Below are 27,361 nucleotides of genomic sequence, written 5' to 3'. Positions count from 1 at the left end.
AAGTTATTTAAATCTTTCCATTAGTCCTCTTTCTCTTTTTCTGTATCTGTGTTTTCTGATACAGATGTTCTATTTGTCATTCCATATATGTAACACAATGTAAGAAACACAATAGCGGGGGAAAATGTCTCGCTGTACTCCTTCAAGTTTATGTAAGTGTGTATAGCACCAACCATTATGATTCCCAGGATGATACAAGCCATTTGTCTTATATCTTTAAACAGTAGTCCAATAGCAGAACAAATTTCCCATGATCCAACACAAATTTTGTAAATGAATGGATTTGGCATATATCCAAACATAGATGTAATACATACTACACTGTACTCATCAAATCGCCTATCCTGGAAAATAAATAATAAAAAAATAAAACTTAAACCAGTTTATAAGAGATGCAGAACAAAAGTACAATGTAACTCTTAATAAAAACGTAAGTATTATTGATAATTGTATTAATGTCTTTAATAAAGGTATCAATAGGATTTCTTCAAAAATTAAAGACAGGATTTTTTAAATGTAACAGTGATTGTAAAAATTAAAAAAAAAATGGGTTTGAATATCTGTCTTTGAAAGAAATACCGAACATGTTCGAAAAAGTAAAAAAAAAAGTTATATACAGAATTTTTAATGTCATATTATTTGCTATCAAATTAACTTTAGTATATTTTGTCATTTTGTTCTTATAAGAAACAATGAAAAAATGAACTTGTTGTGTTGTAGCAAAGGTCTTTACATTCGCAAAAAAAGTTTAACTTGAAAATTCTCTAAACATCAGATAAAAATAATGTTGATTTACAAATGTGTGTCTATGGTATTTCTGAACATACAAATTTCAAAATATAATGAGCAAGAATTGAAATCTATGTAATGAATCAAATTTGATTGCACTGTCATTTGAAAAGTTCGCATGTCAGATATATACACCAAACATAACAGACTAGCAAGGGTGTTTAAAACTTAAAACTCGGTTATTTTTTTTCTCTTTGAAAACATGGTTCTGTCTTGTTACATGTTGTCTAGACGATTAAAATAATCATTTACCAAAACAGCTGTTCTTTCTGGAATTAATTTTGGAAACAATTTGATCATTGAATCTATAAAAAGCATTGAAGCCACACTGTATAGGGCCAATCTTTCCAAAACTGTCCTCAGACTCATGTTTACTCTGTTACTGAAATGAAAAAGTAAATCTATGAACATTATCTCAAAAAAATACATCTTGTATTAAAAGATAAAATAATGCTTGTAAGAAATTTTATTTAAACAGTCCTGAAGCTAGGTCAAACTCTTTAAGAGCGGTCCACAGGCACTTGTCTCAGAAAAAATAATTCCTATATACCTTAATATAACAATGTTTATGTTATAAATAGGTATATAGGGGGGATTCTGAGACAAGTGCCTGCATGTGTCTGTGTCGCTCATCTTGTTCTATGTGCTGCCGTGCAGGACCAATCTAATTAAAATATTGATCTCTGATTACGTTATTATACTACTCATGTGTAGTATAACGTAATCAGAGATCAACATTTTAACTAGATTGCAATCTAATTAAAATATTGATCTCTGATTACGTTATTATACTAAATGAAAATCAAGCCGGCTTCCGACATGGGTACTCTACAACAGATCATATTTTTTCTTTATATGCACTTTTTGAACTTCTCAGTGTTAAAAAGAAAAAGCTTTTTTGCGCTTTTGTAGATTTTGAAAAGGCGTTTGATTTTGTACACCGAAATTCTTTATTATATAAACTCCTTTTGAATAATGTAAAAGGAAAGTTTCTTAGAGTTGTTAAAAATATGTATGATGATGTTAAATCACGTATTGTACATAATAATAATTTATCTGACATGTTTGCTAGTGAAATTGGTGTTAGACAAAGGGAAAATCTTTCTCCTCTGTTATTTTCTCTATCTTTGAACGATTTACAGCAGTATTTAGAAAATGTTAACATAACTGGTGTACAATCTTTAACATTAGATATGGAAAATGAACTTAATATATACCTAAAACTGTTTGTATTATTATATGCTGATGATACTATTTTACTTGCTGAATCAAGTTCAGATTTACAGTTACTTTTAAATAATTTTTCACAGTATTGTAATAATTGGAAATTAAGAATCAATGTTAGCAAAACCAAAGTGATGGTTTTTACAAGAGGAAGAATATCCAATAATTTGAAATTTTGTATTGAAAAAGAAGAAATAGAGATAGTTAAACATTATAAATACCTTGGTGTTATTTTTTCTAGAAATGCATCTTTTTTCGAAACTAGAAAATATTTACGAGACCAAGCAACTAAGGCTATGTATAGTGTTATCAAGAAGAGCAGATTGAATCACTTATCGATTGAATGCCAACTAGAAATGTTTGATAAAGCTGTTGTACCCATTCTTCTATACGGGGCTGAAATTTGGGGATACGAAAATTTTGATATACTTGAGCGAGTTCATTTGAAATTCTGTAAGCACATTTTAAAACTTAAAAACTCGACTCCAAATTTTATGATTTATGGAGAACTTGGGAGATACCCCATTTCTTTATATGCAAAATTACGAATGATCAATATTTGGTGTCGCCTTCTTGATAATACAAATGAAAATAAATTATCCTGTATACTATATAAATTACTATACATTAATTATAACAATTATGGTATTGGAAATAAATGGATTTTATGTATTAAGAAAATTTTTGATGAATGTGGCATGTCAAATGTATGGCATTGCCAAGATTATTTTAACAAAAAATGGATAAAATTAAGTATTGAGCAAAAGCTTAAAGACCAATTTCGACAAGAGTGGTGTGCAGATTTACACCAATCTTCAAAAGGTTTATGTTATAGAATTTTCAAGACTGAATTTAAATTTGAAAAGTATTTGTCGACTTTGCCTTTTAATTTTTTATATACTTTGTGTAAATTTAGATGCGGAAATCATCGTTTGCCAGTGGAGACAGGAAGGTGGCAAACTATTCCGAGATCGGAAAGGTCTTGTAATCTGTGTAGCTCTAAAGATATTGGCGATGAATTTCACTACATTATGTCATGCAATTGTTTTAACATAGAAAGAGAAAAATATTTACCACACTATTGTAACAAAAATGCAAACATTATTAAATTTAAAAATGTATTCTCATCTGAAAATGTTGTAGAACTAGAAAAATTGTGTAGATTTATACGATATATATCATTGAAAGTCTGTCCTCCTGGTTAGAGGAACTGTAATATTATTATAATGTTATTTATTTTCACACATGCGAAACAAAGATATGTATTATATATGAACTGTTATTATCTCTGTAGCTATGTACTAGTTTATGAGAATAAAATCATTCATTCATTCATTCATACTACTCATGTAGTATAACGTAATCAGAGATCAATATTTTAATTAGATTGGTGCAGGACAAGAATAACATTCATGACAAAATTCTTTGTTTTTGTGTCGGTGACTTGTTTGTAGAGCTGACTTTACTGAACATTCTTGCTGTTTACAGCTATATCTATCTTTAATGAACCTGGCCCAGTAGTTTCAGAGGAGAAGATTTTTGTTAACGTTTACAAAAATTTACCAAAAATTGACTTAAAAGGACAATAACTGCTTTTGGGGTCGTTTGACAAGTTTGATCATGCAGAGCTTAATTTTGCGCCTGTCCCAAGTCGGGAGCCTCTGGCCTTTGTTAGTCTTGTATGATTTTTATTTTAGTTTCTTGTGTATAATTCGGAGTTGAGTATGACGTCCATAATCACTGAACTATATACATATTTGTTTAGGGGGCAGCTGAAGGAACGCCGCCGGGTGCGGGAGTTTCTCGCTACATCGAAGACCCATTGGGGGCCTTCGGATGACAGTCATGTTGTCTGCTCTATGGTCGGGTTGTTGTCGCTTTGACACATTCCCCATTTCCATTCTCAATTTTATATTATCCCAAATGTCAGATTTGCTCTAAATGCTTTAGTTTCAGAGGTATAATAAGCAAAATCCAGCATTTTACCCCTATGCTCTATATCAGTTATACTCTTAGGATGATTTAGGCCAATTTTAGTAAATTGGGCCCAGTAGAGAAGAATTTTGTAAAAGTTAACGGCATCTAACTATTGAATCGTACTTTTTTAAATAGTCAACCATGCACATCAAACATTCTTTATGAAACAGTACATTTACAGTCGATTAGTTTGTAGGCAAAGGTAATGGGCCATTCCAGTTAATATCTGCTAAAGGGGGATGGACGGTCCTTTCTGAGGGGTGTAAAATTTATACATCTTAGGGGTGAAATTTTAGGTTTTTTCATCTGACACGTACACTTATACGCAAAAATTTCTGAGGGACTTGCAGCAGTAAATAATTAAAAATAATTACATCTTAGGGGTTAAAAAAAATACCTATTTCAGATCTTAAGGGTTCTTTGGAATGTAGACAGTTTCGTATCATGCATTATCTGGTATTGTATTTATAATTCTGATGGGTACAATCCTTGCAGTAAAAAATTCTGATAGATCAATTTTTCCCATGAAAGCCCATCCACCCAATAGAATAGAAACTCTACATCTGATAGGTCTTAATTTATAGATCTGATAGGTAGTTTTTCATGATGTTTTTTTTCTGATAGGTATAAAAAAAAATCTCCCCATCCATCCCCACCTGTTAGAAATTAGCTGGAATGGCCCAATATCTGTGGTTAGCTTGCTTTCTAGCTGAACTGTGAAGTCATTATTAGGTACCCTTCTTTAAGAGTAGACTAGTCCGGCAGATAACCAATCTATATATGTCTGTTGGACTGAGCTACTCTGAAAGGAGGATAGTATACCTGACCTAATAATGACTTAACGGTTCAGCTCTTTGCCTACACACTCAATCAAATCGGATGATCAGTTATTCTACTAAGTTCAGGTGACCACAAAGAAAATTGTGTTCCATAATTAAAACTACTAGAAAGTTAAATAACGTCTACAATAAGCAAAAAGCCTGAAGTTTCAGTAGTTACATTAAATAATGATTTCAGTGAAATTACGTAATTTACTCAATACAAATGCAAAAGATTTAATTGTTTCATATAAACAGAGCATGCATCATGCATCATCAGTAGCTCATATTCAAGATCATCATTCAATACCCCGGGATTTGAAGAACGAACAATAAATATAGTTCTACAATTATGTTTAAATATTTTTTGCCTATTTTAGATATGTAGACATTAACATAATGTTCAAATTGAAAAGTTAATTTAAATCTACATTTTTGGGGTAATTTTCTTAATGTATTTTCAAAAATATTTGAGGTTTTTTTTTAAATATTATAAGGAATATTAAACAGTTCCTGTAACTTACCTCAAAGATTCCCTTGTATTGTCTGATGTTCAAAATGATTTTTAAATCATATACAACTACATGTCAGTTCATACTTCCTGGAAATGTCCATTCGAATGTCCATTTTGACAATAGCTTGAGGGAAGGCTATATACTTCCTGGCGAAAAAAATAATATCGTTAATCAAGATATGCATTTTACTTGTATTCCTAATAATATAATGATTGTTATAATATGAAATGTTGTATTTATACAGAATCAATGAATTCTTAGCCTAAACATACTCAATTTATCTATAAAAAAAATCATTCTTTCGGAAGACAGAAATATATATTTTTTTATTTAAAAGTATTCATCCCGTTGCTTCCTCACCTCCTTTTAAAAGTTTACTAATTAATGCATTGTCTCCTTTCCCTCGTTCTTAATATGCAAGACAAATACAATTTCGACTGAAACATTTACCAATAAGCTATAACCGATGTCTCATATTCTAAAGATTTAAACAAATATTTATATAATTACATTTATGTGCCAGTGACTTATATATTTTATTAGTTATAGATACATTTATTTTTAAAATAAATTTGCCAGTATACCGCTTCCAAAAATATTTTTTTTAAATCATCACGTATTCATATTTCATTAATCATGCCAGTAGTGGAGTACTGGATACTGGGCTCATGATACCTTCGTGAGTTTATCACACCTCTTAATACTGCATTAAGCAGAGTAATCAGTGGCGGATCCAGGATTGGGACCCCCTTTTTGACGACCAATGATTTTGAATGGGAACCTGATTGGACATCCCCTTTTTAAGTTGAAATGTCTGGTAATCGACCTAGTGGTACTAACATCATTAGCAGTGCCTTTGTTTCTGGCGAAACTATTTTTACACCATAAAACGAAACAAATAAAAGAATTTACCAAACGTCCAATAAGAAATATTTCCTACCTAATCCAATATGTTGGCTCTGCAAAGTGGATATGGCGGAAAATTAAAATCATACAGGAATACAGATGTGTGATATTATTGGCAACAATTCATTAAAGACAAGGTGAAGAGGAAGCAAGAAACTATAGATCACGGTACGACCGTCGACAATAGACAAAATAAAGTTAGCTATGAGAATCAGAATCAATGGACCCCATCATGACAAAATGTCAAAAACCCATAGTCGTGGTCGTGCCGTTTGCATGGGGTTTAAAGAATAGAGATTAATGAGCAAACAATATAGAATAGAGGAAAAAATTGGCAAAGAAATGAAGAATAGAAAATAATGGGTTCATAGAAAAAAAACTAGAGGCTCTAAAGAGCCTGTGTCGCCCACCTTGGTCTATGTGAATATTAAAGGAAGCAGACGGATTCATGACAAAATTGTGTTTTGGTGATGGTGATGTGTTTGTACATCTTACTTTACTGAACATTCTTGCTGCATAAAATTATCTCTATCTATAATGAACTTGGCCCATTAGTTTCAGTGGAAAATGTTAGTAAAAATTTACAAATTTTATGAAAATTGTTAAAAATTGACTATAAAGAACAATAACTCCTAAGGGGGTCAATTGACTATTTCGGTATCTCTATCAATAATAATATTCAAGATAATGACCAAAAACAGCAAAATTTCCTTAAAACTAACAACTCAGGGTCAGCAACCCAACAACGGGTTGTCCGATTCATCTAAAAATTTCAGAGCAGATAAATGTTGACCTGATAAACAATTTTATCCCATGTCAGATTTGCTCTAAAAACTTTGGGTTTTGAGTTATAAGCCAAAAACTGCATTTTACCCCATGTTCTATTTTTAGCCATGGCAGCCATCTTGGTTGGATGGCCGGGTCACCGGGCACATTTTTCAAACTACTAACCCAAAAGATGATTGTGCCCAAGTTTGGATTAATTTGGCCAAGTAGTTTCAGAGGAGAAGATTTTTGTAAAAGATTACTAAGATTTACGAAAAATGGTTAAAAATTGACTATAAAGGGCAATAACTCCTAAAGGGGTCAACTGACCATTTCAGTCTTGTTGACTTATTTGTAAATCTTACTTTGGTGAACATTATTGCTGTTTATAGTTTATCTCTATCTATAATAATATTCAAGATAATAACCAAAAAGAGCAAAATTTCCTTAAAATTACTAATTCAGGGCCAGCAACCCAACAACGGGTTGTCCGATTCATCTGGAAATATCAGGGCAGATAGATCTTGAACTGATAAACAATTTTACCCCATGTCAGATTTGCTCTTAATGCTTTGGGTTTTGAGTTATAAGCCAAAAACTGCATTTTACCCCATGTTCTATTTTTAGCAATGGCGGCCATCTTCGTTTGATGGCCGGGTCACTGGACACATTTTTCAAACTACTAACCCAAAAGATGATTGTGGCTAAGTTTGGATTAATTTGGCCCAGTAGTTTCAGAGGAGAAGATTTTTGTAAAATATTACTAAGATTAACGAAAAATGGTTAAAAATTGACTATAAAGGGCAATAACTCCTAAAGGGGTCAACTGACCATTTCAGTCATGTTGACCTATTTGTAAATCTTACTTTGCTGAACATTATTGCTGTTTACTGTTTATCTCTATCTATAATAATATTCAAGATAATAACCAAAAACAGCAAAATTTCCTTAAAATTACTAATTCAGGGGCAGCAACCCAACAACGGGTTATCCGATTCATCTGAAAATTTCAGGGCAGATAGATCTTCACCTGTTTAACAATTCTACCTTGTCAGATTTGCTCTAAATGCTTTGGTTTTTGAGTTATAAGCCAAAAAACCGCATTTTACCCCTATGTTCTATTTTTAGCCATGGCGGCCATCTTGGATGGTTGGTCGAGTCACCGGACACATTTTTTAAACTAGATACCCCAATGATGATTGTGGCCAAGTTTGGTTTAATTTGGCCCAGTAGTTTCAGAGGAGAAGATTTTTGTAAAAGTTAACGACGACGACGGACGACGGACGACGGACGACGGACGCCGGACGCCGGACGCCGGACGCCAAGTGATGAGAAAAGCTCACTTGGCCTTTTAGGCCAGGTGAGCTAATGAAGAAAAAAAAATTCGATAAAAGAAAATTACTGATTACAGAAAATAACCATGTCTAGCCATTATGTTTGAAGATAAAGAATGATGAGCGAAAAAATAAAGATTACAAAAATATGAAGTCCGCCATCCATACCATCATACAGCCTGAGTTATGATTAATATGAATCAATTCTGTTTGGTTTCTATGAGTATGGGTAAATTTCTCAACACAAAGTATTTGTATTCCTGAAAGATTTTAGTTGAAGGATTTGTGGTAACGAAAGCCCAGACTTTAAATAAACAAAATGATTTACAAATCCGTATACATATAGAAATACGTTCATCGAAATCTAAAACGTCATTACAAACACAGGCAAGTTGGAAAATAAGTCAGTTTCTTCAATGTTTTAGTGTGAGGAAGCAAAGACATCTGACTCGGTATAAAAATAATTACTGTGTCAGGATGCCCTTATCATTATTTGTCCAAACTTTGCTGAACTGTTCCAATATTACATATAATAGGATAACGTTATGGCCCTCAACAGTGTCACACCATGGATGATACTTTCTGAAATAGATGATTAAATGGCATTCACACTTTTGTAATTAATAGTCTCCCAAGATAAATGACATGTTTTAAATACAATAAAATTATTTGCAGAGGCGGATTTAAGTGGAGGGGGGGGGGGGGGAGAGGACCCTTTTGAGAAAAAAAATTGGTTGATTAAATAGGGTATCACTGAAGCGTGAAGGGAGCGGGCCCCCTCTTAGGGCAGCCAGTGGGCCCCCACTTATGAAAAATTCTAGATCCGCCACTGATTTGGGTGCTTATATGTCTCGCAGTGCACTAACCAATTATCAAGATAGCATCCTTTTATATCTAGTTGAACACATCTTTAGTAAGACTGACGCTGGTGCACAGCATCTGAACCTCTTCTCTTATTGGCAGTTACCGCATTTCTCTTTATTGTCGTCTGCTTGTTCTGTGACATTACTTATTTAGATAATATACAAATTTCCGTGAAACAAAATATTTTAAAATCTTAAATTTGAAACCAAACTGCTACAACAACAAAACTCTCAAAAAACTCTTCAAAGATCATTAAAAGTCATTACAGAATCTCATTTCTTTTATGTATTCGTTTATAAATTTTATTATCAATTGGAATGACATTTCTTTGTTTAATTTTGTTTTTTATTCTTTGTCAACAACAATTATGTCTATATGACATTAACATGTATCAAATTGTATAGAATTCGAAAACTCCGTCGGACTCAAAGAAGATGGGACTACACAGTTGTTTCACCTGCATGGAAAACTAGGGTCTGTCGCAGATAAACCTCGATGCAAACTCCCCGTAATAGTACCATTTACAGTTGTGAAATCATGCATTAAAATCATAATGACACAAAAATGTTTATCTGTTAAAATCATATTTACCGCCTTTTGTTGTTGTACACATATATATGCACAAATGACTGATCCAGGAAGTAATAACTGTTAATAAAACCTGCGATCATAGCGCTAGCTAGGTATGTATAAATAAGCATTATATCTTCATTGCATATGCATTTACACACACACATATAGTACATAATGAATTTGTTATATTGTATGATACTCATATGCAGTTTTCACAATGCTACGAGTGACAGTGCATACAAATCACGGCCACTTGTTTTCTATCTATGGCAAGATCTACTAATTCTACGTACCCCTGATCCAAGATTTTTAACGGCAGAAAATATCTCTAGAGAGTCATATTTCTGTTTGACTAAAATTTTCGTTCGAATCAAGCAGCTGCTAATGAAAACTTAACTATTATAGTTCTTTGCATCTTATATATGAACCCTTATACAATGGATATATTTGTATCATGTGTATAAAGACCCTCTTTTGAATTTTTCAAAATTAGCGGCATATGGGCGTTTTTCAATAAAAGCGTTCCTTTCAGACCTAAAAAAAATGGAAAATCAACTAGTCTAAAATTTATTTTCAAGAGTTATTTTAAATACCTCTATTATAGACCTGTTTGTAAACAAAACGTGCAATCTTAAATACTCTTTAAAATGATATTATTTTCATAATTTGTGTACTGTTTCGTAGGAGACTTTTGTCCCCTACGAAACTGCTTCTAAACACACATATTTTTGCAATTTTAAATGTTTCCTATAGACATTCCAGTTTGTTTACTTTATATACTAGACAAATCTCATTTTTTTCTGAATTGGAGAAGCATTTTTTATCGATAAAGATTAGACAGTACTTCACATATGAAGGTACAAGTCATGTTACGTAGTGGACATTTTGATGCGTTTCGTAGTTGACAAAACCGTTTCGTAGTGGACAAAAAGTTTCGTAGTTGACATCAACCCTATTCTGTGTTAATAAAAACATAATAAAAATTACATGAAACTAACCTTTGTTATTTGCTTTGCACGAATATAATTGAAAAAAAAGAGTAAAAAAAGACTGCATGGTAGTGGTAGTGTCCACTACGAAACGTTTTTCTCCCAAACTTGTTTCGTAGGGGACCGTTTCGTAGGGGACGTATTCTCATGTTTTATTTTTTTCTCACAACCCCAATATTGCAATAGTAACAAGACTGACTGTATATATCAAAGCGTTATTAAGCTGTACATTGATATTTTTATGCCCCATTTATGGGCATTATGTTTTCTGGTCTGTGCGTCCGTTCGTCCGTTCGTTCGTCTGTTCGTTCGTCCGTTCGTTCGTCCGTCTGTCCCGCTTCAGGTTAAAGTTTTTGGTCGAGGTAGTTTTTGATGAAGTTGGAGTCTAATCAACTTGAAACTTAGTACACATGTTCCTTATGATATGATCTTTCTAATTTAAATGCCAAATTAGAGTTTTGATCCCAATTTTACGGTTCACTGATAGAAAATGATAGTGCAAATTTCAGGTTAAAGTTTTTGGCTTCAGGTTAAAGTTTTTGGTCAAGGTAGTTTTTGATGAAGTTGAAGTCCAATCAACTTGAAACTTAGTATACATGTGCCCTATGATATGATCTTTCTAATTTAAATGCCAAATTAGAGTTTTGACCCCAATTTTACGGTTCACTGAACATAGAAAATGATAGTGCAAATTTCAGGTTAAAGTTTTTGGCTTCAGGTTAAAGTTTTTGGTCAAGGTAGTTTTTGATGAAGTTGAAGTCCAATCAACTTGAAACTTAGTATACATGTGCCCTATGATATGATCTTTCTAATTTAAATGCCAAATTAGAGTTTTGACCCCAATTTTACGGTTCACTGAACATAGAAAATGATAGTGCAAATTTCAGGTTAAAGTTTTTGGTCAAGGTAGTTTTTGATGAAGTTGAAGTCCAATCAACTTGAAACTTAGTATACATGTGCCCTATGATATGATCTTTCTAATTTAAATGCCAAATTAGAGTTTTGACCCCAATTTTACGGTTCACTGAACATATAAAATGATAGTGCAAATTTCAGGTTAAAGTTTTTGGCTTCAGGTTAAAGTTTTTGGTCAAGGTAGTTTTTGATGAAGTTGAAGTCCAATCAACTTGAAACTTAGTATACATGTGCCCTATGATATGATCTTTCTAATTTAAATGCCAAATTAGAGTTTTGACCCCAATTTTACGGTTCACTGAACATAGAAAATGATAGTGCAAATTTCAGGTTAAAGTTTTTGGTCAAGGTAGTTTTTGATAAAGTAGAAGTCCAATCAACTTGAAACTTAGTATACATGTTCCCTTTGATAAGATCATTCTAATTTTAATGCCAAATTAGAGAATTTATTCCAATTTCACAGTCCTTTAAACATAGAAAATGATAGTGTGAGTGGGGCATCCGTGTACTGTGGACACATTCTTGTTTTCATAATTTTAAAACCAGTTACTGAAGGAGATTTGACCCGTTTCGTAGTGGACATTTACAAAAATACGGTATCCCTCTGGTCCATTTGATGTGCTCAATTTTTCTTACCAACAGTTTAATTGCCGTTTTAAAAGCATCACTTCTTTTGTAAGACCCTAATGTTTATATCTCTTGCAAACAAAAAATTACATTGATTTTATAAAACTGTTTACATGCAAGTTTTAATGACTTCGTTTCGTAGTGGACATTGTATTAGGGACGCACCTTCTAAAATAAAAAATCCTATGTTAAAAGCTGTTTATTAAAATATGTTGGCTCTAAACATACTTTTGAAATATTAAAGAACTATTGTTAAGTAAAATTAATATTTATTTCTACATTTTTTTACGATATTTGAGAGTATGAATGTTGAACAGGCGATCTAGGGACATGCCATTTTGGTTGTTTTGGACCATTCAGGAATCAATATCTTATCAATCCCTCTAAAAAATAAACTATTTCTTTGCTTAAAAATGTTATATCTAATTCAATGTACTGACTGCACAAAAAATTACTTGCAAAGATCAAACACATTTTTTTTTAAAGTGGCTGGGACAAGAAAGTACGTTTTTATTGAAAAACGCCCATATAAGTCAATCGAAGATGTTGATTGTACCTTTCCATGTACCTTCAATAAACACATTTTTCAGTTCCTAAAATTCATTCGTTTTGACCATGTTTGGAATAATAAAGGAACTATGTTAGAAGGAAAACTCGTATCTGCAGTGAAAAATATTACAAGAAAAATATGGAAATTATTTTTTTTCTCTTGTTCGTCAGGTGAAAAGCAAAACAAATTACGCACATATTACAAGTTAAAAAAGGAATATAAACCTGAGACTTATAGAAAGTAAAATATTTCAAAACAATATATAAGACTGTTATGTAAATTAAGAATTTCTAACCACAATTTACACATTGAAAAAGGCAGATAATAATACGCCTTTAGATCAAAGAATATGTAAACATTGTGATTGTATTGATAACAAAATTGAAGATGAATTTCATTTTATATGTGAATTCAACCTCTATCAAGACGAGAGTGAAAAGTTTTATGATGGCATTGTTAATATTATACCATGATTTTGTAATTTGGATAATTTTGATAGATTTAGATATTTAATGAACTGTTCGGAGACTGATGTTCTCACCAGATTTCTTATATATATATATAATAGACAAATGTATTTTGATTAGAAATTCATCAGTGGGAATAATTGCATAATATTGAAGTGTGAGTTTTGTCTATTGTTTGTTATAAGTGTCACAATTGTTGACTGTTATGTTTTATTGTTGTTTTGTTTTGTATATGTTTTTATATGTGTTCATGTGTTTCAGCGATGATCCCTTTGAACTGGATTTTATACTGAATAAAATAAGTTAGTTAGTTAGTTAGTTACAATGTTGTTTTTTATGATTAAAAAGTTAACAAGTTGACCCTTACATGTATTTTGATCAGTCCAGTTTTATTCCGTGCTGGCTATTGATACCCTACATCTCATGCATTCATTCTTTTTTATGATTATTCAGATATAGCTTGGTCGAACATGTTGATTTTGTTCTGAAGTCTCTACTTGTGCACTTTCAATGGCAGACCACGTAATAACATTTGACAGAATTACTCTATGGTTGCATATTTGTGAAAATGCTCATTAACCCATGAAAACTTGAGATGTAGTATTTCTATAAAAGTATATGTATACTTTCAAAGGAAACATGCATACACCCACGTAGCTTGCAATTTTGGCCGACCGCATTTTTTGTAAGGGGACGACCATTTGATATTCTGATGGGGGGGGAGGGGGGCAGGAGGATTTTGAAAATGAATAACTCAGCCTTGATAATCACAAAAATAAATGGTTTGTTCTGTGGTAGTTTGAAAATAAATTACCTGACTTGCAATGTATTGAAAATAAATAACTCAGCAGGTGTTATCAAAAGTATGAGATGGCACTAGATTCTTCATAAATTCATCTTTTTCCCCAAAAAAAAATCGTGAAACACTTCCCAAATCTTTTTTATAATAAAAGTATAAATATTATTTAAATATACTTGAAATGTCTGAAAATTGGTTTCATTTAACTTGAGGTGTATCTTCTCAGGAACACTTACCTTTTATTACAGGGCTATTATAACTTAGTCTACATTGAGGCAAATGCCTCATGTAGGAAATTTCAAAACCAAACGCTCGTCTCCATATTAAATTGTTTTCACGGCGAGTGCCTTGCAAGAAGCAAGTTCTGTTCTCCCTCAGACGTAGCCCCAGATTTTTTGGGATCATTGTTTCTTATTTATTTGTCTATTGTTCATTGATTGCCCTTCTATGGCAAGCCGTTCTCGTCAAAACTATGTTTAAACCTTTTTTTCGAAAAAAATACACACTGAGATTTAAAAACCTAAAATGACACACTGAGAAATCGAAATTACACACTGAGATTTAAAAAAATGAAAAACACACACTGAGAATTCAAAATTACACACTGAGATTTTAAAAAGACGCACTGAGATGAAATAAATTGAAAAACACACACTGAGAATTTTTAATTACACACTGAGATTTCAAAAATACACACTGAGATTAATATGCAAATTACTTATGAATATTCATGAGATGAATAATTCAACAGATTAATATCTTGATCTCAAGAACTCTTGTCATTATAATGAAATGCGATTCCTTCAACCAACATTCGTAATAAATTTCAAGACTTAACATCGCTCATATTCATAAGTTTGTTGCCTATAATTCAGATCATTACTACCAGTTTATCGGGATGATTTTTTTTTACTTAAAACCGTGGGTCCCTTTTCAAAAGTGTTCCAACTGTTTCCCTGGTTTCGCTAGTTAATCTTTTATATTTTTGTTACGTTTATATGCTATAATAGACACTTGGGTAAAAATTTCACTGCATTCTTTTGCAGATTGTTCCAATGTTTTCTTATGATTTTAATAAAGTTTTTCACCATTTGGTTATATTTTGTAATAAGAGTAAGTGGGTATTTTTCTTGTTCTTGTATTTCTAAAGTATTAATAATTTGGGACCAAATCGAAGGACTAACGAGTTCTGTCCCCTTGTTGTTTTAAGCTTGTAATAGATTCAGATTAAGTATGCTAATTAGATATGTGCGCATAAAAAGTGCGCATAAATCTCAGTGTGTAATTTGAAATTCTCAGTGTGTAATTTTAAATTCTCAGTGTGTAATTTTAAATTCTCAGTGTGTAATTTCAAATTCTCAGTGTGTGTTTTCAGTTTATTTATTCTCAGTGTGTCTTTTTGAAATCTCAGTGTGTAATTTTCAATTCTCAGTGTGTAATTTTCAATTCTCAGTGTGTAATTTTCAATTCTCAGTGTGCGTTTTTCATTTTTGTAATCTCAGTGCGTCTTTATGAAATCTCAGTGTGTAATTTTCAATTCTCAGTGCGTAATTTTCAATTCTCAGTGTGCGTTTTGAAGTTTTAAAATCTCAGTGTGCTTTGTTGTAATTCTCAGTGTGTAAATTTTTTGAAAAATGGTTTAAACATAGTTTTGACGAGAACGGCTTGCCATACCCTTCTGTGTATTCTGTTAGTGTTGCATTCCTTTTGTAATTATGTAATTTTGTTATTAACTTGATCATATAAAAAAAACAGAAGCCACAGACTTAACTATGTGAATTACATTTTTGCTCTATCATGCATATTGGTCTTTTGATGTTGTCCCTAGAAACTTAAGTCTTACACTAAATCTATACATTTTGCTTTGAGACCAAAATATTGTCAAAAAATTATTAAAACAGAACTTGCATTTCCAGATTAAGAAAGGGTCTGGGGAACACCCAGAAAGCATGATTTTTCATCATTTGTTCTATAGCTTCTTGGGCCTTCTGCAGAGGATGATGATTAATTCTGATTAAATGGTACATAAAGAATTGACTATACGTGTATTATTTACGTATTATTTATAATAAACAAATAATTTAAAAATTGTATGTTTTCGAATATTATAAATATAGGTGTGAAAATAAATAATCAGTCCCTTGCTTTAATGAAAATGAAAAATCTTGCTTAAATAGTGCAGAAAATGGAAAACCTGTCCTCTTAGTTTACAAAAATAAATAACCGATCCAAAACAAATACTCCTCCCCCCCCCCCCAAACCCAGAATATCAAATGGTCGTCCCCGAACAACAGATTTGCTCTTCAGTTGGGAATTGCAAACTATAATAATTTATAAAAATGTTTAAACTTTGAGGTAACTTGTGCTGTATGTTTTAGGAATATAATATCCAAATGACTATTCTTGAAAGTGCGGACTCACTTGATGGGGGTGGCAATACACACGACTGTGGTCATGATCATGGCACTGGACAACAGAACGTTGACCATATGAAATACGAGAGATACCGCCTAGAAACGTTCAGAACATGGCCACAGTCAGCCAACGTAGATAAGAACCAATTGGCAGCCAATGGCTTTTATTACATTGGTGATGGCACTAATGACAGGGTTCAGTGCGACTTTTGCAAAATAATTCTGAAGAAATGGGAATCAGGAGATGATATACTGGAGGAACATAGAAAGCATGGTCCGCAATGTCCTTATGTTAACGATCCTTCACATGCGGGCAATTTTCCACTTCCGTTTAGGAGATTAGATAGTTTTAATCGTCACCACCATGGTCCCTGCCATAGAGAGTATCAAGAAAGGGAAATAAGATTCCAGTCTTTTTACAACTGGCCTCACCCAGACAAGAGACCAACACCTGGTGAAATGGCAGATGCTGGGTTTTTCTACCTCGGTAAAATTGTTATATGTTTTATCGCTATTTTGTGCATTTTTCCTTGATCTTTTTTTGTGATAACTAATCGCTTGAGATGGAAAATTATCGCTAGAAACTAAGGAGGCACGTCGTGTTGCTAATGAAATTGACAACGTCGTCATAGGTAAAATAGCGATATATAGACTATCATTGGTCATCTCAACTCGATTGCTTTTCTCGCTTTCGCTATCCCGGCTCAAGCAAGAAAATCAAACTCGTTCCGGCGAAAGCGAGAAAAGCAATCAAGTTGAGATGATCAACGATAATCTATTATTATTTTCAATCTCATTGGTACTTTAATCAGATTTAATCTGAAATGTTCCTCCTTCCTTTACATATGTCTGATAATTATGACTGATTAGTCACTCGATTCTTATTGTGTGATTTAAGGATGTACTTAGGTGAGGTTAGGTGAAAATTAATAAATTAAGAAGTTAAAATTAATACTATAAACTGGTAGAGCATCAATTAAGGATAAAAAATAAGCTAAAAATATTGACAGATCGTGGACTTCCTTTTCGAGATATTTGAACTTTAAAATATGGCGGGAAAAGGCTGACTCGGACTTTTACCTTAATATTTGCATTGGTATTATTAGTTCTCAAAACAAAAGAAAGAAAATTAAGAATCTTCTAAAATTTTGGTAAATGACCTTTCATGAGCTATTAGGTCTTATATGAAAAAATAAATGGGTGTTATGGGGCAAAATATTTTACATTGTATTGTATGGAAAAACACCAAGGAGTCCGAACATTTGACACAAATTCCAAAACCTCACCTAAGATCACCTAAGTACATCCTTAAGATCAGTTACAAGTGTTTGAGACAAAGTTATGGACGTTTGATCTCCTTGAAAGAGACTCCACGGGACAGCTGTTACTGACAAGTCGGGACGCATTTTTATTGTTGTTCTTCATTCTTTCACCAAGGAGTCTATACAAGATATCATTTAACCTTCTTGTTATTCCCGCGATGAACCTTCTTCAGTTTTCAGCGTAAACCGCCACAACTTTCAACAACATCATAGAGAACTTGATATTAGATAAGTTTGGACTGTTTCATTGGTCGGTTAACTCATTTTTGAACCCTCTACGGGAAAATAAAATCATGAAGACGTAATGTGATTTTTTTTTCTATTATAGGACAAGGCGACGCTGTCAAATGTTTCTATTGTGGAGGAATGTTAAGGCACTGGGAAGAAACAGATGAAGTATGGACAGAACACATGAAATGGTTTCCTCTTTGTAAGTTTGTGGTAGAACACAACCCATCATGCCACGGAGATATTGGACGCCATCTTCGGAGAACCATTAGTGGAATTGCCTTGTCAAACGGCTATTCGGATGATGAGATAAATGGGTACAGACAATATATTGATGAGAATGAGAGTAAGTTTATTACGAACTACATGTAGTACGAAACTGATTTGGACCGCAGCCCCCAGCATGTCATAAAAAGGGCCGTTAGACGCCAAAGTAATTTTGGACTAATTACGCACCCCATATTTTAAAATTGTTATATATATGTTCATTATTATTGTACCTACCATGTCATTTTTTTTTATATACAATGATAGTTTGGTAAATGCTTTTACAGTTTATATTTGATGGTTTTGTTAAGGGTTATAGTATTTATATATGATGGTTTGATAAAGGCTTTTAGTATACGTGAGGATGTTGTATTTATAAATAAATGTTAAGAACATGTATCATTGACATTGAGACGACTATCTTTTAAGACCAAAAGAACAACGAGCAATTAAAGATCACTGTAAGGCCTTTAGTTTGCTATGAAAGAATCCTGGATGAACATGATGAAGATGTGAAACGATTCAAAAGAGAAAACCAACAACCTCATTTATAGTAATACTGCAAAAATAAACGTAAAGACAAATGTCAGATAGCCGGCCCACTAAAGCAAGCACTTAATACAAGACGCCTTATTTAGATATCGCCAAAAACTATAGATATAAATATATTGTCTTCCAGTTATACATCCAGAGGAGTACGGAGAATTTGTAAATCAACTTGAACAGTTTAGGCAAAGGCAAGCTCCTATATCTGCCCCTAGTGTGGCTGTTAGTGCTGCAGAAACAAGTAAGTATTGTTTGATTATGAATATATTTATCGTCCTGAACATGCATGAAATATTTTCTACTGGAAGTTTAGCAACCAACAATCAATCAATCAATCAATATATCTAATGTATACTTGATATTTGCTGATGCAACATACACATGTCATTAGTTTATTCGGATAAATCATCACATAGCTCAGATTATTCAGCAACCACTTATTGGTCAAACAAAGATAAAGTTTAACTTTACAATAGATATGTAAATAGGAAAAAGGGGAAAAGAATAGTAGAAAATATAGAAAAAAATTGAAATCATTTTGTAAAAGGGTGTTATTATAAAAATTACTATTATAATTGCCGCACCTCAATGTTTTATCTGTAACAACTTAAATATCATTAAAAAATTATGTATTTCAAAGGGATTTTTCTAAGCAGGCTAATGTTGTATTATATTTCCACACCTTTTGAATATGTTATTCTGTTATAGATGAAGTAAATCCACAACATGCAGCTGGTAGAACTAATGTGGAGGACCAGAACGAGCGTTATTTGTGTAAAGTTTGCTATAAAAATACGCTAGAAGTTATTTTTTATCCATGTAAACATGTATGTTGTTGTAAGGAGTGTGGTGATAAGTTATCCAACTGCCCTGTTTGTAGGAAAGTTATCAGCGGAAAACTGCAGCTTTTCTTTCCATAGAATTGTTATATATTTCTGATATACATATAGTCTATACTGTTTCATTTATTGGAGTTACGTGTAGCTTTAGTATACCTCATTTTAGTGTTAAATTCAGTGTCTCTGGTTGTCAGAAAATGGACTGTACGATTTTACACTATATTAACATTCTAATTAACTCTTGTGTGTATTTTTTTTGAGACTCTGTTTAGTTAATACCATTTATATTCATTCGTTAGCTAAATCTTTTTATAAGCAAAAGGATTTATTATTAACATTACATGTATATACAGAACTATTTTGTTTTTAAATATGTACTACTTTTATCTAGTGTGTTCTTTTTCATCCGGCCTGATTTCTTAGTGTTGCGCCTAACAAAGTACAAAGTCTTTTAAATTATTTTTGCAACGAATTCTGCTCAAGCCCGTGCTAGACATGAGTGGTTTTTTTCCTGTTCCATGTAGAAGGCCTCACTGTGACTTCAAGATAATGAGCAGCAGTATAACCACTGTTTCTTTGATTTTTTGAACGTTTTTTGGTATACATTTACTAATTTTGTGTCCTAGATGGATAACCTGTATCCTTAGTTTTCTAGAAGATAATAAATGTTGCACGAATTGAATTTTGTAACCTTGTAGCTCATAAAATTTCGAAGATCGCTATATTTGTAATGCTTATAGAACTTAATTAATAATGTTTTGGTGATCAGAGTTAATATATTAATGTTACATTTTTATGCGCCATTTATAGGCATTGTGTTTTCTGGACTAGGCGCCCCGTATTGAGCTGTATATAAGATTTATGTTGATCTTTTTACAAGTCACACTCCTAACTTGTGCACCCCTCCTATTTCAAAATCCTGGATACTTAAATAAACTCATCATAGATACCAGGATTAAAATTTTATATTTACACCAGACTACAAAAGACTCACCAGTGACGCTCGAATCAAAAAATGTTAAAAAGGCCAAATAAAGTACGAAGTTGAAAAGCATTGAGTCCCAAAAAATCCTAAAAGTTCAGCCAAATACAGCTATAGGTGATCTATTCCTGTGGTAGAAAAGCCAAAGTATTTAAAAAATTCATAGTTTTGTTAAGGATTATTAAGTGACCTTTAGTCTAAATAAGATAGAGATATAGACCTCTGATTTCGTTACATATGCTCACGTGTAGTATAACGAAACCAGAGGTTTATATTTTAATTAGACTGAGTGACCCTAATCATGCATGAAAATTGTTAAAACTTCGGCAACCACACAGCGCGAGTGTGTGCTAGGGATGTCATATACCGATTTGCTTGTTTAATATCTACAACTTAATTGATAAGAATTGAATAATTTACACCAAATCACGGTTCACTGAACTATTGTTTCGGCAAAGTTTAATTTACAAATGAAAACGCGTGGAACATACAAAAAAATAAGAATATCTCCATAGTTCACGGATGCCCTACTCGCACTATCATTTCAGTGGACCGTGAAATTTGGGTCAAAACTCTTATTTGGCATTAGAATAAGAAACCTCATATCATATCAAACATGTGTACTAAGTTTTAAGTTGATTGGACTTGAACTTCATCAAAAACTACCTTGACCAAATACTTTAACCTGAAGTGGAACAGATCGACGGACGGACGAATGAACGGACGAACAGACAGTCCAGAAAACACAATGCCTATAAATGGAGCATAAAAGTCTAACATTACTATATTAACGCTCTTAATTGTCACTTTCCCTATACTTTTATGCTGATTGTTAATCATATTCCTGTTAATTTCGGCAACCAAACCGAAAATTAATTAGCCTGCGATCAACAATCACTGAAGGAAGTATAATGATTGTTTGTCGACTATACTGTATTTGTCTTAAGTAAGATCTAAAAAAAAAAAAAAAACGTGCCTACAGTACTTATATAAAAATAATGATATTTGGTATGATTGTCAATGATACAACTACCCATCAGAATTCAAATGAAGTGAATATAATCAATTATAGACAACCGTTCTAGGTCTTCAACAATGAGAGAGAGAAAAAGCATACCATTTACTCGGCTATAAAGCCTCAACATGAAAAAGGTTAATAACTCCAAATAAGAAAAATAACACCCTAATTTATAATAAAATAATTTACAAAAATATAAAAAACCAAAAACGACTGACATGAATAAGCCACAATCACTGAAGCACAGTGCTCCTGACCCATAACAGAACATGCACGAGTCGATCTGCTATTTAAGAGGTACAATTGGAGCACATAGGAATGCCTACAAGTTATAGTTATTAACCAAGCAAGTCGGTATATTGGATTTAATCCGCAATCCACGGCTCTCAGGAAATTTTCTTGTAGAGTATAGAAAGGGGAAATGAGCCTTAATATAGTAGAGGTTGGTAAGTTTTAAATTATTTTATTTTTTTTATATTTAGACTTCTACCTAAATTGTTACATTATTTGCGATTTATTTGTATTTTTTTTTATATATATATCGTTTCTGTTAAATTTATTCATAATATTATTTTTTTTTTTGCAATCAGTGACGATTAATACTTTGACATATTGTACTTTCAAATCGGTGTTATTGAGTAAATATTAATTGCTTTTCTTTCCTTAGTGATATGCGTAGAGAACGATGAACCGAGAAATATGTTAGTACATCAATTTAAAATGTTAGATAACAGAAACAACGATTCTCTTTCAAAATCTTTAACCCATCCCCCCTCCCCCGACCCCAAATTTAAATTTGATAAAGTCCCTTTAAAGGTTTACATATGCCAAAAATCGTAATGAATTTCATTGAGTCTAAAACTTATTCAAATCAGATTTCATTTATTTGAATATTCTTAAATACATGATTTCTTTTTTTGGCAGAAACCATGCCAAGAAATCCTAGCTAAAAATTCCGGTGGACCTCCTACGGCAACCATTAGTAGATACAGATTTAATTTCATTCAACAAATTAATTTATGACCTTCATGTACGTCTCACTAAGAACAAATATACAAAATGGTCAATATTGATTATCCATGTAATTTGCTCTATGGGATATTTGCAGAATTTCAACGGAGGCAATTTCTTGGCATGGTTAAGTTTTATATTTATAAGTATTGAATACTAGTACTTCTTTTTGTAAATTTATTGGGGTGTAAAAGCGTTGACCGAAGTACATTTTGTATGAAGCGCGGAATCATATTCTAAAAATGTGCACACGGTCAACGCTTTTACAACCCTATAAAGTTACAAAAAGAAGTATTCAATACTTATAATTACATTTATTAGCTAGGATCATGAAAGCACAATTTTTATCAAGTTTTTATTTAATTCACCTGTGCACTTTATTTTGGGACCTCGTGTCATCATGAATGATATATTTTATTGTGTGATGCAATTGATTAAGGAATAACTAGTTATCAAAGGTACCAGGATTATAATTTAGTACGCCAGACGCGCGTTTCGTCTACATAAGACTCATCAGTGACGCTCAAATCAAAATATTTATAAAGCCAAACAAGTAAAAAGTTGAAGAGCATTGAGGATCCAAAATTCCAAAAAGTTGTACCAAATACGGCTAAGGTAATCTATGCCTGGGATAAGAAAATCCTTAGTTTTTCGAAAAATATAAAGTTTTGTAAACAGGAAATTTATAAAAATGACTACATTATTGATATTCATGTCAACACCGAAGTGTTGACTACTGGGCTGGTGATACCCTCGGGGACGAAACGTCCACCAGCAGTGGCATCGACCCAGTGGTGTAAATAGTTATCAAAGGTACCAGGATTATAATTAAGTACGCCAGACGCGCGTTTCGTCTACATAAGACTCATCAGTGACGCTCAAATCAAAATATTTATAAAGCCAAACAAGTAAAAAGTTGAAGAGCATTGAGGATCCAAAATTCCAAAAAGTTGTACCAAATACGGCTAAGGTAATCTATGCCTGGGATAAGAAAATCCTTAGTTTTTCGAAAAATATAAAGTTTTGTAAACAGGAAATTTATAAAAATGACTACATTATTGATATTCATGTCAACACCGAAGTGTTGACTACTGGGCTGGTGATACCCTCGGGGACGAAACGTCCACCAGCAGTGGCATCGACCCAGTGGTGTAAATAGTTATCAAAGGTACCAGGAGTATAATTAAGTACGCCAGACGCGCGTTTCGTCTACATAAGACTCATCAGTGGCGCTCAAATCAAAATATTTATAAAGCCAAACAAGTAAAAAGTTGAAGAGCATTGAGGATCCAAAATTCCAAAAAGTTGTACCAAATACGGCTAAGGTAATCTATGCCTGGGATAAGAAAATCCTTAGTTTTTCGAAAAATATAAAGTTTTGTAAACAGGAAATTTATAAAAATGACTACATTATTGATATTCATGTCAACACCGAAGTGTTGACTACTGGGCTGGTGATACCCCCTGGGACGAAACGTCCACCAGCAGTGGCATCGACCCAGTGGTGTAAATAGTTATCAAAGGTACCAGGATTATAACTAAGTACGCCAGACGCGCGTTTCGTCTACATAAGACTCATCAGTGACGCTCAAATCAAAATATTTATAAAGCCAAACAAGTAAAAAGTTGAAGAGCATTGAGGATCCAAAATTCCAAAAAGTTGTACCAAATACGGCTAAGGTAATCTATGCCTGGGATAAGAAAATCCTTAGTTTTTCGAAAAATATAAAGTTTTGTAAACAGGAAATTTATAAAAATGACTACATTATTGATATTCATGTCAACCGAAGTGTTGACTACTGGGCTGGTGATACCCTCGGGGACGAAACGTCCACCAGCAGTGGCATCGACCCAGTGGTGTAAATAGTTATCAAAGGTACCAGGATTATAATTAAGTACGCCAGACGCGCGTTTCGTCTACATAAGACTCATCAGTGACGCTCAAATCAAAATATTTATAAAGCCAAACAAGTAAAAAGTTGAAGAGCATTGAGGATCCAAAATTCCAAAAAGTTGTACCAAATACGGCTAAGGTAATCTATGCCTGGGATAAGAAAATCCTTAGTTTTTCGAAAAATATAAAGTTTTGTAAACAGGAAATTTATAAAAATGACTACATTATTGATATTCATGTCAACACCGAAGTGTTGACTACTGGGCTGGTGATACCCTCGGGGACGAAACGTCCACCAGCAGTGGCATAACACGTGATGTGCAGTTAGCCAATCAGAATAACGTATTATAATGAAACATACATCTAATGTAATTATTTAGTTAGGAAAGTTTTAATTTTATTTCAGGTCCCGCGCGCGACTTTGTCTCGCGCTAGGTTGTGGCGTCACGTGACGAGGCTTTATAATAGCGAAAACTTTCTTTCTTTTTAGGGAGCTACCATTTGATTTTTATGGGGGGGCTAGGATGAAAAATTTTGTCCTGCCTTTTTTTTTAGCTGTAATCTCTGTCCTGCCTTTTTATTTTTCACTCTGTTCGGTCCTGCCTTTTTTTTTTAGTTTATCCTGACTTTTTTTTACCTAAATTGTCGTCCTGACTTTTTTTTTTTTGCAAGTGTCTCATCCTGCCTTTTTTTTTTACTCAAAACTCCTGTCCTGCCTATTTTTTTCAAATTTCATCCTAGCCCCCCCCCCCATAAAAATCAAATGGTAGCTCCCTTAGGTGGAGACGTTGGACAGACAACATGTATATATAACGAGGGAATACACACGATGTATATTTCTTTTGTCATTGTAGGAAATTGACGTTTCGATCACAGTTCACGAGCAGTGCATGCTTTGGATTTAATTATACCCCCGCTTTAAAAAAAAAAGGAGGAAATACTGTTTTACCTCTGTCTGTCCTTCCGTCAGTCCGTCCCATGAATATTTTTCGTCGCATTTTTCTCAGGAACTACAATACAAGGATTTCTGAAATTTGGTTTCAGAGTTTATCTAAGTCAGCTATACCGTGTGATGCGTTTTCAGATTGATCACTTGACAACTTCCTGTTTACCGAGCAGGTGGCAGTTAGGTCCGCTGCTGTATGCCCTGAGGTAATCGGTGCCCTGAGGTAATCGTGGTAATGCGTCATTGATTAAATACGCACGAAAATATAGTTCTTATTTAGATAGATCTTAATACCAAATTTTAATGTGACCAAATACCAAAGATGTCAACAAACTTCCCAAATGATTTATTATTTGTATTCACCGATCATTCATTTCGTATGTACGTGTAGGGTGGGGATGGCTGGTAAAATTATAAACTTTTTTTTTTTTTTATAAAAATTCAATTAATGTCTGAAGTATTCATTCATGACAGGGTTACCTGAGGTAACCCCAATTATAACAACAAATACCTGCATTAAACTCAAGTCAACTGAGGTAACTTTATATATACATCACATAAACAATACAAATCTATGAAGTCCTACATTTCAAATTAAAAAACTGTGGAATAACAATATGAATGTATACACTAGCAAAGTATCAACTAAGAATTCTTTCATAGCAGGGTTACCTGAGGTAACCAAAAAAATAACAGCAAATACAACCTATTTAACTCAAGTTAATTCAGATCACCTTTACATATACATCACATAAAAAATATAACTTCAAAGAATTCCTACATTAAAAATTAAGAGGTTGGTTTATTACACCATAAATGCATATACTAAATATTCTGTCATGCACGGTTACCTCAGGTAACTGATAAAATAGAAACAAGTATTATCCATTCATATCAAGTTAACTTAAGTCGCCTTTCCAACATATCACATAAACAATACCCATCTATGAAGTCCTACATTTAAAATAAAGAAATTGATTGATTACAACATAAATGTTTACACTAGCAAACTATCTAAAAAGCATTTTTCATAACATGGGTACCTGAGGTAACCCCAGACATAATTACAAATATAACCCACATAACTGAAGTTAACTGAGGTCACCTTTACATGTGCATCACATAAACAATACAACTTTCATGAAGTCCTACATTCAAAATAAAGAAGTTTGTTTATTACAATTAATGAAAACACTAGCAAATTATCTAAAAAGAATTCATTCATTACAGGGTTACCTCAGGTAACCATAACAATTATTACAAAGATAACCCATCTAACTCAAGTTAACTGAGGTCACCTTAATATATATACATCCCATAAACAATAAAACTTTCATGAAGTCCTACATTTGAAATAATGAAGTTTGTTTATTACAATTAATGTAAACAATAGCAAATTATCTAAAAAGAATTCATTCATTACAGGGTTACCTCAGGTAACCATAACAATAACAACAAATACAACCCATATAACTCAAGTTAACTCAGGTATCACCTTTAAATATATATGCATCACATAAACAATACAACTCTATGAAGTCCTACATTTTTAAATTAAGAAATTGTGTAATTAGAATATAAATGTATACACTTACAAAGTATATACTAAGAATTCTTTCATAGCAGGGTTACCTGAGGTAATCAATACAAAAACAACAAAAACAAACTATTGAACTCAAGTTAATTTAGATCACCTTTACATATACATCACATAAACAATATAACTTTAATGAATTCCTAAATTACAAATAAAGAAGATGATTTATTGCACCATAAGTGGAT

The 27,361-nt window shown here is 32.7% G+C and overlaps 1 protein-coding gene and 1 long non-coding RNA gene across 2 annotated transcripts; one reads left to right on the top strand and one right to left on the bottom strand.

Moving 5' to 3' along the window:
- Nucleotides 1-208: 208 nt before the first annotated feature.
- Nucleotides 209-5,480, bottom strand: LOC143047942 (uncharacterized). The gene is made up of 3 exons (XR_012969698.1): nt 5,333-5,480; nt 1,042-1,171; nt 209-344 (listed from the first exon to the last, which is right to left on the bottom strand). It is a non-coding gene; the product is annotated as an uncharacterized LOC143047942 (long non-coding RNA).
- Nucleotides 5,481-9,819: 4,339 nt separating this feature from the next.
- On the top strand, nt 9,820-20,114 carry LOC143047941 (baculoviral IAP repeat-containing protein 7-B-like). Its single transcript, XM_076221310.1, has 5 exons — nt 9,820-9,875; nt 16,491-17,013; nt 18,177-18,422; nt 19,023-19,130; nt 19,598-20,114. Exons 2-5 carry the CDS (start codon nt 16,506-16,508, stop codon nt 19,807-19,809), a joined length of 1,074 nt encoding a protein of 357 aa, XP_076077425.1. The 5' UTR covers nt 9,820-9,875; nt 16,491-16,505; the 3' UTR covers nt 19,810-20,114.
- Nucleotides 20,115-27,361: the final 7,247 nt, after the last annotated feature.

The sequence above is a fragment of the Mytilus galloprovincialis genome, chromosome 10, assembly GCF_965363235.1.
Source record: "Mytilus galloprovincialis chromosome 10, xbMytGall1.hap1.1, whole genome shotgun sequence".
Lineage (NCBI taxonomy): Eukaryota > Metazoa > Mollusca > Bivalvia > Mytilida > Mytilidae > Mytilus > Mytilus galloprovincialis.
Note: the sequence above shows the minus strand (reverse complement) of the source record. Positions and strands in the feature narration are given on the sequence as shown.